The following is a 12,490-nucleotide window of genomic DNA, read 5'->3' as shown; positions in this document are numbered from 1 at the left end:
TTTTGGTTTTGGGATTAAGTTATAACTGTAAGCTGTAGAGCTTTGCACTATTACTTTAAAAAATCGTATGTAGTACCTGGATTATTTTTAATTTAGTCATTTTTTACTTTGTCGATAGCAATTGTGACCTCCTAAAGGAAGAGAAAAATGCCCAAGTGGTTATTTTTGTGTTTAGGAGACTAACTTAGTTGTGGTTTTGGTTTTTTTCCCCCCCCCACTTAAGGATGCCTGTCGTGAGAAGAGAGAACAAATAGAGAAAACAAAACTAGTCTCAAGAGAGGCTTCCTAGTAATGTTGGCAAAATAGCATTATGTATTTGTCAGTCCTCACATTGGAGGAGCTTTGGGAATAAATGCCCTATGATTCTTGAAGAGCAGGAAGATTCTAAGCAATTTCTAAAATTCCTTGGCCTGAAGAGAAAAGAAACTACTTCTATTTCTTTCGTAATTATGCAATCCAGTGGTATCAGAATTGCAGTAAACATGCATGGAAGAAAAGCTGCAACTCTCACCCTTAAGGAGTCATTTCTTGCACTATTACTTAGTAATGCTTTATATTCATAAAACATGGATGGGACTTCATTGCATGTGTCCAAGCTCATCCTCCAATAGCCTCCTGCACAGATTTGGAATGTAAATGTGAGAGCAGGAAGGAAAGGCTTCAGCTGCCTGCCCAGGTCATGGTGTTGCTGTGGAAAGAAGGGCACTGGGCAGTTTTCTGTGCTCAGGTGTCTATTCTGCAATTTGGGAAGTGAGTAAAATCATCTTTCGTAGTGAATTTGACCTGTTAAATGCCAGTTAGACCTCAGTGTTCTAGATCTGTTGCTATTTTTTCTCTCTCCTCTGTTCTTGTATTTTAAACAAAACATACTTATAGGTAGAAATTCTTGTGGATGTTGTATTTAATGATAAATGTGCTTAAATTAATTTTCTTATGCAGTAACACCAGTGTTGCACATGTGCAGCATTTCAAACAGCTCTAAAGTTTCAAGTGTGTTGATGCTATATGCTTCAAATTATAGAATAAGTGTTTCATGTAAATCCAGTAGATGAACTTTTATTTTTGCAATCTCCATAGTGAAGCAAATCTGGAATATTGCTGCTGCTTTATCCAAGTGAGGAGAACTGTTTAGAAGACATCTGCTACTAGTCAGAGATAGAGTTGAATAGAAATAGAGTTTTATGCAGGAAAGTTTGTTTTATTTTTAAAAGATTATTTTTTTCCTGAAGAGGGAGTGGAAAAAATGATTGTGTTGTAACTGTTTAGGGCTTGCTTAGGTGTTGGCTACTAGATAATGTGTTACATTCCACAGTTGCTAGTTCTGATCTGTAATGTTACTAAGGAAATGATGGGAAATTTCTTAAAAATCTTCATAATAACAGAACTTGAACTCTCACTTGACCAACCTTATCAATGCTGGTGGGTGTGAAAGGCTCTGCAAGCTGGCAGGCTCCATGGAATGCTTTACAAATCTTTGGCACAGGTGCTTTGAGTTATTTTATAACAGTGTCTCCTCTGTCCATTGTTCCAGGGATTGTTCTTGGGCATTCCAGGAATGCCTTGCTTCACTATTCATTGCATAGGTGAAACGTCTAAATAATAAGAATGATGTGAATGAGAAAACAATTTTAATTTAATTTCTTCTTACAAAAAGAAACAGTGTGTGGAAGAAAGGCAAGGTGGATGAAGGTCTTGATAAATATATATAATGACACATCCTGGGATGATGTATCCAGTGTGGAGGATGGATACGAAGGAGCAGGCTTGTAAATGCTTGTAAGCTGGAGGAGCTGCTGGCTTTGCAGCAGGTCACAGTTCCAAAAGATCTCTGCAATTTCGTCAGTGGAATGGTGACTCACCATTACATCATTTTCCTGTCTTTTTTCATTTATCTAGTATCATCCCAGAATGATGAAAACTACCATGAAATTGTGGCTATGCACAGAGGCAGCAGGAATCCTCACAGCTGCAGTTTTATCTTGTGGCTGTTCAGTCTGAGAATTGAAGTGATTGGGATTTCTTGGGAAGGTTGGTCTGCTCTGTGCTGCAGGGAAGGCATTGGCCCCAAACGTGTTTCTTAAATAGGATTCTGTTTCTCTCTGGATCATGGCATGTGGACAGATTTCTTCCCTCCCTGAATTTTATAGGAAGGAGATTTTAATCTTTTGAGATAATAAAATGCAAACGGAAGTTGAGTTTTATTAGGTATCTTAATCTAAACTTTGAAGTTAGCTACTGTTTCCTTCTTATGGTTGCTGTATTCAACAGTATTTGCCATAATTTTCCTTTATATATTTGTACACTGCAAAAATTTTCAGCATCAAATACAAGATGAGACTGTGACCCTTGGAAGCTTGTTGCTTATGTAGTGATGCCTGAAATAACTGTGCAGTTATATCTGCATTGATGATGAGGCAGTAAAACTGCTTGACCTGCCCATTTTGCAGATGGTACAGACCTTTCCATTTCACAGAGGTAAAATTGAGTGGGCAGTTTGTCTTCTACATTCTCCTAAAATACCTTCGTGACAGCATTGGGGAAAGGTTTATGTCTTAAATGAAAATATTTTTTTCAAAGGTTTTTTGTCTTCATTAGCCATACAGAAGATTTAAAATCTAACCAAACAGAGAGATTACAGATTTCTGTTTTGTTGACCAGCCTTTCTTTGCTTGGTGGTAACAGAACTACGAGTTTTTAGACCAAATAAAATTGCTCTTGGTACAAGCCTTCTTGTCTGTACTGTTTGACAATCCAAAGTGGCAGAATCTTGCTTGCTTAAAACTAAATTTAAACTCATTTGAGACATTATGTTGAAACTTCTTCTTAAGGTCAAATTTGTCATGACAGCAGTTAATGGAAGAACTTGAAAGAAGTCCTTGGAAAACTCCTGTTGAAGTCTTATTGATGTTACTGCCTCAGATTTCACTCTAGTGCATGCTTGGACGGAAGTCAGTGCTTGGTTTTCTACTGAACTACAATGATATTTATTGATTTATTCAGGGTCCCAGTGGTGGTAGTGTCTGTGAATTGTACATCTGCTACTACTAAATGCCTGTGGCTTTTCAGTTTATATCAAGTTCTGTGTTTTTAGTTGAAAAAAAGACCTTCTACATTTACTCTTACAACTAAAGAAGTAGGAGTGTCTCTATGAATCTTTTTCTCAGGAGGTATTTTGTGTGCATGTGGTTGCTCTGAGGTTTCTGAATGATATAATTGAAACTGATCAATGTCTCATTAATTTTCCTCTTTGTTGTCTTGCAAAGATGTGAAGGTCCTTGTGCTCATTTTCTCCTCAGAGGCCAAACCTTCAGTTTTTGCTTTGCTGGTGGGATATACATTTTTCTGGGCTCAGATATTTTATGGTCAGATGAATTTCTGTGTACTACTCTTCCCTTTTGTATATAGGGTACATCTTCTGTTAATACTCTTCCATAGTGTCAGAAACTATAGTCAATAAAATACAGAAAAATAAGACACTTAGAGTTCTTTTAGTAGAACTCCTTTAGTATCTGTCACAAAAAAGTTGTAATGCATTAGTGGGGAAAGGAAAATGATCATTTTGTTGCCTATTCTGTATTCTTATGACAAGTCTTTTTTCACTTAAAGCAGGTAAATCAACAAGTTGGGAAGATGGTGGCTGGGGAGCCTGGGATGAAGCAGAATTGCAAGAACCTGTAAGTTCCTATATGTGTGTGTATGTCTGTCTGTATATATATATATAACACTTCCCTATTATAGAAGTTTTTTCCACTTTTTTTTTGGTGTGTGTGGTGTTTTTGTTTTTTCCTCCTGTATAACTGTCACCTGGGCAAGAAAGATCCTGCCCTGTGCTTTAAATGTGCCTGCTTATTTGTCCCTCACTCCTGTAGTTGTTTTCTAAATATAACTTGGATGTTACTTATTGTGATAATTGCTCATATTCTTGTGTTCTGTAGGGCTTTTCTCACCAAAGTATGCACACATCTTCCTGTGCTGCTGCACTTGGGGGCATCCTTTTTGTCCTGTAGCTAGTCAGAAACAGTAGGGCATGGCAGTGAAGTTATAATCATCATTAATTAATATAAACAAAAAAATCCTAAATCATGAATTACTGGCATAGGCATCTTCCTAAGGATCACTAGTGCCCCTTTTATGTTGTGATGTGTGGATGGTGTTACAGGAGGGTTTAAACTACCTCTGTGGGATGGAGCAGCTCAGTTGCTCTTTCAAGGGGGAAAAACATTCCTCTGCACAACTCGTTCAACTGAGAGTAGCAGAGCTGGTCTCTTAATTGTTTGTAAGGTTGAGCCTTCCAGCTGCCAGCTGACCTGGTGAGATGTCAGTGAGGCTGCTTGTAGAAATCCTTTGCACTGAATGAATCATCTCAGCAGAATTACTTGATTAATTCCCTCTGAGATCTCTGAGGAATCCAGACCTCACCTTGCTAACAGACCCCTTACCTGCAGTCTTTTTCTCTGTGTGTAGGAAGGATGCCCAAGTTGTTGGGCAGTATCCTTGTGACTGTTCAGCAGAGAAACAGATTTTTCAGCTGAGGTGACAGACAAATTGAGATGAGCATGGTGTCTCCCAGGGATGAGTCACTGACACTGTCAGGAATGACGGAGTATAAAACCATTTAAATAGGATGGGTACTCAGCTGCACTATAATTGTATGAGTGTGTTTCTCAGGCCACATCTTTGTTAGATGTGCTGTAATGTTTATAACCTCCTGAATGAGTAGAACAAATGCTTGGTTTTCTACTTTTGTTGCAATTTGATTGAACCAGCAGGCATTTCTAAATTGAAATAGTTCAATTTTTCATTCTTTTTTTTTTTTAATGCCCATTTTTATGGTACAAGCTTATGCAAGGAAGTAAATACAATGAATATATGATTAGGAGCATGATATGCAAATTCTTCATGGAGTTTGGTGTTTATTTTTCTGCTGGGAATAAATGGGCGGATTTTCAAGTGGATGCAACTTTACTGAAACAGAATAAATAGAATTAATCAGAATGTGATCACACAGAAGTTGTTGGATTTTTTTATTTTTGCACAGCTGCTTTGAGATATTAGTGGATGGAGTAATATTTTGGAGAGCTAAGACGAGGTAGGATTGGATATGGAAGTGGAAATGGAGTGTGTGGACAAGGGAAAGTATGTTGCTGTGATTGGATAAGAGGATGGATCTAACTAACCAGAAGTATCAACTCTGAGATGTGGCAGCAGTTCACTCCGAGGTTGTCCTGACTTTGAAATGTGATTAGGAGGAGTTACTTTGTGTCACTAACTTGTTGCCCCAAAGAAAAAAGGTGTCATTTTTTTTGCTCTTATACATGAGTATGGTCTCTACGTTTTTACTTACCCATCTTTATACCCTTAAAACTTGGCATCATTTAGTTTGGAATTGCTTCATTGTGAAGTTAGTTTGTGGAAAGGCACCTGTTACCTGTTGCCATGTGAATACCAGCTTAGTTACCTTCTTCATATGTGCATATATTTGCTTAATGCTGGTCAGTGTATGAGCTTGGATAAATTCTCCATTTTGAGTATGGATTGTAATGAGAATAGCTAATAAGATTCTCTCCACTCCCCAATAAATTATTAAAAAACTTCAAATCTCATTCTCCTAGTGTCTCTTTAAAAGGAGATGATTTTGAGTAGAGCTAGTGATGAGTACTTCTTTGTTCTCTGTTTTGTAAACACACAGAATTAGTACAAGGCTGATGCATTTCTCAGGGCTTTCCATGCAAGTTGGAGCTGAAGTGATGTGGTCAGCAATAAAAAGTCCATTCAGCACTGCTATGGGGGGCAAGCCAGATTGTTCTCATCAGTCTTGCAAGTTCTGCTGTGTCTAAGAATTGTTGCATACATTGACTAAAGCTTTACTTGTAGGAAGAAGAGGAATCCAATTCCAAGAACCAGCGAAATTACTGGCTTCAGGACTGTGTGCTGTCCTTGTCACCAACCAATGACCTGATGGTGATAGCTAATGAACAGAAAGCAGTCTTTTTAGTGCGTAAGTATCCGTTCCACTGAGTCTTTATGCCAGGACACTTCATAGGAACCAAAACAAGATTTGTTTACCCCACTCCCTGTTTATCCCCCAGATCATACCTTCAAGAATTTTGAAGTGTTTTATAGTACACATCTTCATTTTCTAGGTGCTGCTTGTCAAGCAAGTTACTTTGTCTTTACTTCTCAGCTGTGTTTTGACCTGTGAAAACTATTTTGTCACATAAAATGCATATGTGTTATAACTACCCAGTTGTTTTAAAATGCTCAGAGGTATTGACATTGATTTTTCTCAGGAAGAAACCAAAAAGTTTTGTATTGGTTTTAGCCATTAAGAAATGCTTTACCTTAGCTTTCTTTTCCCTTAAAAGAATTACCTGAGCCAGTATCACTCTGGGAAAGAAGTATTAATGTGAATTTTTCTTGAAATTCCACCTTTGATAGAAAATTCTTGAATAATAGGTGAATATCATTTTAAACAATGGGTGGCCTTGTATTTTACTCTACAGTAGGGCTCTGGGAACTTTTAAAGGTATCACTAGTAATATATGAGCACTGATCAGCCAGCTGCTGTTTATGGATGTGCTGTTGTTTGGGGTTCTGGTCTTTTGATGGCTGCAGTGGGTGACATGTGAGGAAGATGAGGGGAAACATCCTGAAATAGAGACTATTACAGCATTTTAAAACAAAAAATCAGAGTGTTGAACCCCAGATTTTAGTAATTGGGCAGATTGTATTGAGTTGTTGTACAGCTTTGTCATTCCTTGCAAAGCTGTGTATTCCAAATCTGCTGTAGACCAGTTGCTAATTTGTCATCAAAACTGGAAAAACAGCAGTACTCCTCATAAAGTTCCTATTGGATCAAGCAGAAAGAAGTGTTTTAAATCACTTCCTGGGGAACTGCCTCTGATGAACTGCACAGTGACAACTATCCCACATGGGGCAGAAGTGTCCCTGGGCCTCAGGTTTAGGTGTCAGACAAATGGCACACAACACTTAGTTTTGGTTATCCACTGACACCTGGAAGATGATTCAACAATCAAATGCCTCCTGTAACAGCACCCTGTGAATAACAAAGTATGGTGTCTTCTAACCATGAATTATGACGCAGCGATTAAAGATTTCATGTGGAGTGCTTATGTTCTTCTTGGCTTGGTTAAAATTAAAATTTTCTATTCATTATAGCTCATGTTCAGTTGTGTTCCCAGAAGTTTTTCTTTGCTTAGTACTTCTTTCCTAAGGATGCCTGTTTCCTGAATTGTACTTTTAAAATTTGATGGATTACTGTATAAATATTTTTAAACAAAACTATGCATTTAAAAATTTTAGTGTCTTGTTCTGAGTAAATTTCTAAGAAAACATATGAGTCCTTTAGAAAAGTCACTTAGAATGTATTTTTATTTTTATGATCTTCAAGGTTTGTAATTAATCTAAATGTGATAGTATTGTACCAAAGAGAAAAATTAGGAATAGAACAACATTTGTGAGATGCAAAACATTGGAGTTTTATAGATGGTGTCTTTATTCATCCTGGCAGCTAAATGGAAGCACAGTGACAAGGGAAAGGAGGAAATGCAGTATGCTGTTGGCTGGAGTGGCTGTCTGAATGTTGAAGAAGGGTAGGTGTTGAAATGCAGCTGTGATTAAGATGTTATTTTCATGTTTAGCAATTAGTAACCTGCTTTTTACTTGTACTCTTTCCTTTCATCTGAGTACATTCATGGTTTTATGTATATTAGTGTTGGAAACAAGTAGAGTAACATGGGTGATGAGAAACATTATCTGCAAAGCTCACTCCTGTGCCTTGGGTGGTATTACAGACCAAGTTTTTACAAATTAAAATTATGGTTCTCTGCATTTGTTTGTAATTTAGACATGCTTTTTGTAAGTTCTTGTTCTAGAGGGGAAAAAAAACTCTCTTGAAAAATCTTCTGTAGTAGAAATGAAATTTTCTTAGAGAATATTGCATTTGGAAATGTATGAAGTTGTTCTAGAAATATTTCTCTTGATTTTCAATACCTCATTCAAACAAGCACAAAGTCATCTCTCTGATCAAAATATGGGTTTGGGCTCTAAGTCAGTTGGGGACTTGGAAAATTTGCTTTGTTCATACATTTGGTATTTATATAATATTTTTGCTTCATCTGTCTTCAAATAACTGGGCAGATGCTTTTTTGAATGTCCCATATGGAATAAGATTTTGCACTTTGCTGTTACATTTGCAGCCTTGAGTTGCTGCCTGCCTTTGAACAAGCTCTCTATTGCCTTCAACCTTCTGTTTGCTGCAGTAGGTGTTGACTTCATCAGCTTCTCTCCAATCTGTAAAAATCATAATCCTTTTACAAAATTGCTGTTGCCATGCATTTGAAATTACCCTGACATCTTTTGTAAAAAAAAAAAAAAAGAAAAGAAATTTTGTTTGAGAGTTTGTTTCTTACTACTGTTACAGTCCTGAAGGATGCTATCCTATGAAACAGGTAGCTCTGTTTAGATAGGGGCACTTACATTCAATATATTTTGATGTATTATTCTGTGGAGGTGTTAATATGTTAATTACTGTCAGATTGTCAAAAGACTTGACTGTTTTTGGTTGGTTTTTGTTGTGGTTTTTTTTTTTTTTTTTCTTTCTCCAAAGTTGCCTTCAAAGTTCTGTGGTGGCTAAACTTTGCTATTGGAAGATGAGATGTCACTGAAATATTTAATGTTGCTTTGAGGATGTAATGAAATTGCAACTCAGCCTTGCATTTAGAAAGCTTTCCTTCTCCAGTTGTTTACTCTGCTTATTTAGTCACTCTTTGGGAAATGGAGGTGACCTGAAATGTAAATAATAAACAGTACTGCTGGCATTCATGTTTTAAGTGCTGTTTGGGGTATCATCTTGAATTCTATGCTGTCTCATAAAACCTTTGTACTGTTTCTGTTCCTCCAGACATTGTAAAACTTTGTATCATGCTAACAGTTAAATAACTTCTGCTTTGAGATATTGAGGTCTGCTCATCTGCTTGCCTTCTGCAATGCTTTGCCTGTCATTGAGCATGCCCAGTTATTGCATTAACTGGGAAGACCATATTCAAATGTTCTCAAATTATAAGGCACTGAAAGGCAGTGGATATAGAATCTACCTAACTGCATATTTCAAAAATTTATTTTGATATGTATGGTTCAGTTGGCTCTTTTTAAAAAAAGAAAAAGTGGTTGTTCATGGCATATCATTATAGATCAGAAGAAATAATTTACCTTTAGGCACATGAAATTTAACTTGAATCTGCTGAACAGTACTGACAGAATAATCAGTCTGTGATTTATGAAAGACAGCATTAACAAAGTACAAAAAGTCTCTTTGGGCACTCTTGAGCTTGTGATAGAAAATGTCTTTAAAATGAAGGGACTTATTTTGATTCTTACTGTGAATTTGATATATAGCATGCTGCATTAATCAATTATTAAAACTTTCTAAGTGGTGACATGGCAAGATCTCTTCACAACAGGGCAAACCACTAATTTTGTGTTTCTGTTTCTAGGGAATGTGTGAGTAGCGTGTTGTGTATTCCACTGGCAAGTCAGAAGAGGTAAGGATGTATACTATGTATACATGTATACTATACTGTGCATCACTAATGTCCTTACATGACACTTTTCTGTGTCTCTGGCTTAGAATGGGATTTGTTTTTAACTTGAGTGTATCTTTGTGGAACAGGAGCTCCACAGGCCGCCCTGACTGGACGTGCATCGTGGTTGGCTTCACCTCTGGCTACGTTCGGTTTTACACCGAGGTGCGTTTCATGGGCAGGACAAGGGAGCTCTTGGCACAAACATCTGGGTGTTTTAAACTTTGGGCTTTTTGCCTTCCCTAAGAAAAGGGACAGAAATGTTCATGCTTCTTATCCTTTCTCTTCTAGAGTGGAGTTCTGCTTCTTGCCCAGCTTTTGAATGAAGATCCTGTCCTACAGCTAAAGTGCAGAACCTATGAAATTCCCAGGCATCCTGGTGTCACAGAACAGGTTTTGTCAGATTTTTTCAAAAGCCAAGTGCCAGTGTTATGGGGTATGGAAGGGAGTCTTCTCTCTGAATCCTCTGTGTCCTTTGCCAGTTTTTGATGGAATGGATGATTCCTTAGAGATCCTTGATTTCTTGTTCTACGTGTATTCATGCTTGTGTAGTTTGAGGATTCAGAATGACTTTTGGAGTATTGGCTCTGTAGATTTTTTCTGTTTTTTCTATTTGTCAAGGAATACTTCATGCATTTTCTGTTTATTCATTTATGTGCAAAAAACCATAATGCATTGATGAAGAGAGAAAATGTAACTTGACAGCTGCCAAGAGCTATTCATACTCATTCAAAAGAACTTTTCTTCATTATTTCACAGAGAAGATAGCTGGAAGTTAAAAGAATATTTATAGGGCCAGGAATCTACATGTCATTATGAGTATTTCCTGCAGAGAAGGCTTTGCAGAACTCAGAATATTTAGAAAGGAAGCTTTCCTTGCTTTTGGCCGAGTTAGCAAGCTTTATGCAAAAAACGAACAAAAGCATAGAAATTTCCAAATTTTCTTTGTACAAATACTCATGTGATTTAGTATGACATTTTTGGGATCAGTTTTGAAATACAGAAGCATTAAGGAATTTGTGTCTTGAATTTGTATCACCAGATTAGCATTTATGTGCCCAAGTGATAATTCATGCAGGCATTAATCCAGCTTCAGAATTTGGCTTCCAAAAACTGAGATACTTACATTCTGTTTTTCTCTCGCCTTCAAAGGCTGCTGTAACTCGTGTGTTTTCTTCCTAAGACATATTAAGCAAACAAAGAAATTATTAAAAGAAGATAAAAATATAAAACTATGTGACTAAAATAATTTTTGGGACACTTTAATACTGAATTTTTGTAGTTTTGCCTTGGTCTGTCATCTGTGGCTTGTTCGGTATTAACTCTCTGGATGTAATCCTCATGTTTACTTAGTTAATAGTATAAAAAGCCAGAAAATAAGCTAACAAGAGCAGTGATCTATTTTTTGTCTCCTTCTTCTCATTTTTCTCCAGAATGAGGAACTAAGTATCTTGTACCCAGCAGCAATTGTGACAATTGATGGCTTCAGCCTCTTCCAGTCACTTCGTGCATGTCGCAATCAGGTAGCAAGAGGTATGTGTAAGGGGAAATGTTTATTTTTTCAATCTGTTAATAGTTCTTTATTTTTTAGGAAATTTATTTAGATTAAATATAAAATCAAGGTGGAATTTAGATCTTCCTTGCTTGTTCATTGATGTATTGGCATCTACTGCATTCAGGAATGTTTCTTCCTTTACAGAAAATGTTCTCATAGCCGAAGTTGTCAAAGCAATATTGACTGTCTTCTACATGCTTACCATGATACTGTACAGTGGTTTTAGTGAGATAGAGTTCATTTTTTTTCTGGTTTGGTATGGGACTGTGTTTCAGATTTGTGATGAAAACACCACTGATACCATGCTGATATTTTAGCTGCTGTGGAGCAGTGCTTACTCAGTGTTGAGGCTTTTTTCATTTTTCACACTGCTCTGACAGCAAGTAGGCTGGGGGTCCCCAGAAACTGGGAGGGACACAGCTGGAACAACTAACCCCACTGACCAAAGAGAGATCCTGTGCCATATGATACCCCTGGAAATAAAAGCTGGGAAGAGAAGAGGATGAAGGAGGAATCTTCAGAGTTAACATACTGCTAAGGTGCTTCTTAGTATGTCACTCTCGTCTTCTTCCCAATAAAGACTTTATGGGAAGTGATAATGCTGTGATGATGGCAGTGATGGTCACTGCTCTTTGTGTTCATGTCTAAGAGCTTTTCATACCTTGTTTGATTGAGCAGACTTTGATCCTATTCCTTTAGTACAGTGCCTGTTCATAGTCTAACTTGAAAACAAGCTCAGTTTCCAGGAGGTAGAGGAGAATTATGTGACAGTACTGTGTGATAGATGGCATAAGGATGGTGTTGAGAAGGACTCAAAGCTTGTTGCAGTATTTGGAGTTGGAGTGCTTATCTTCCTTCATTTTTGATCATCTATATTTGGGGTAATAGATATTTTGAAAGTGTCACTCACTGGTTTAGTCTTACCACTGTTCTTACCTCCCACTGTTACATATCTAGTGAGTGTGCTGGCTTGGTCAGTACTTGGGTGGAGAAGTTTCCGCTTAAACATGCCCAAACCACAGAAATAATTGTAGTAGCTTTAAAAAATTGTACAGAATATTATACCATAATAGCTAGTGAATACACTATGTGCAAGTACAAAATGTATTTATGATGGAATATCATGTGCAGTTCTATTCAATTAATTTTAAAACATGTTTTAATTTGATGATGGTAAGTATTTAAAAAGGCCATTTTAACAGATATTTCAATTCATGTTAACTTAAAACTAGGTTGTTTTTTGGCTTCTGATTGCATCAGGTGGTTTTTTTCCCCTCTATTCCTTTGTCTTTTACTCAGTAGAAATTTTTTTGTCCTTTATTGACTTTTGTCA

The 12,490-nt window shown here is 37.0% G+C and overlaps 1 protein-coding gene across 3 annotated transcripts in view; it reads left to right on the top strand.

Moving 5' to 3' along the window:
• Window positions 1-12,490, top strand: part of RAB3GAP2 (RAB3 GTPase activating non-catalytic protein subunit 2) — a 39,840-nt gene that overhangs the window by 4,800 nt on the left and 22,550 nt on the right. For 2 of the 3 annotated variants that reach the window (XM_056486241.1, XM_056486239.1), the window contains exons 2-8: window positions 3,607-3,674; window positions 5,875-5,998; window positions 7,532-7,613; window positions 9,516-9,563; window positions 9,692-9,767; window positions 9,894-9,995; window positions 11,036-11,135. In XM_056486241.1, the coding sequence (XP_056342216.1) occupies window positions 3,607-3,674; window positions 5,875-5,998; window positions 7,532-7,613; window positions 9,516-9,563; window positions 9,692-9,767; window positions 9,894-9,995; window positions 11,036-11,135 (600 nt within the window). The remainder of the gene's footprint in view (window positions 1-3,606; window positions 3,675-5,874; window positions 5,999-7,531; window positions 7,614-9,515; window positions 9,564-9,691; window positions 9,768-9,893; window positions 9,996-11,035; window positions 11,136-12,490) is intronic. The other variant, XM_056486240.1, reaches the window with a different exon arrangement.

This window comes from Oenanthe melanoleuca, chromosome 3 (genome assembly GCF_029582105.1).
Source record: "Oenanthe melanoleuca isolate GR-GAL-2019-014 chromosome 3, OMel1.0, whole genome shotgun sequence".
Lineage (NCBI taxonomy): Eukaryota > Metazoa > Chordata > Aves > Passeriformes > Muscicapidae > Oenanthe > Oenanthe melanoleuca.
Note: the sequence above shows the minus strand (reverse complement) of the source record. Positions and strands in the feature narration are given on the sequence as shown.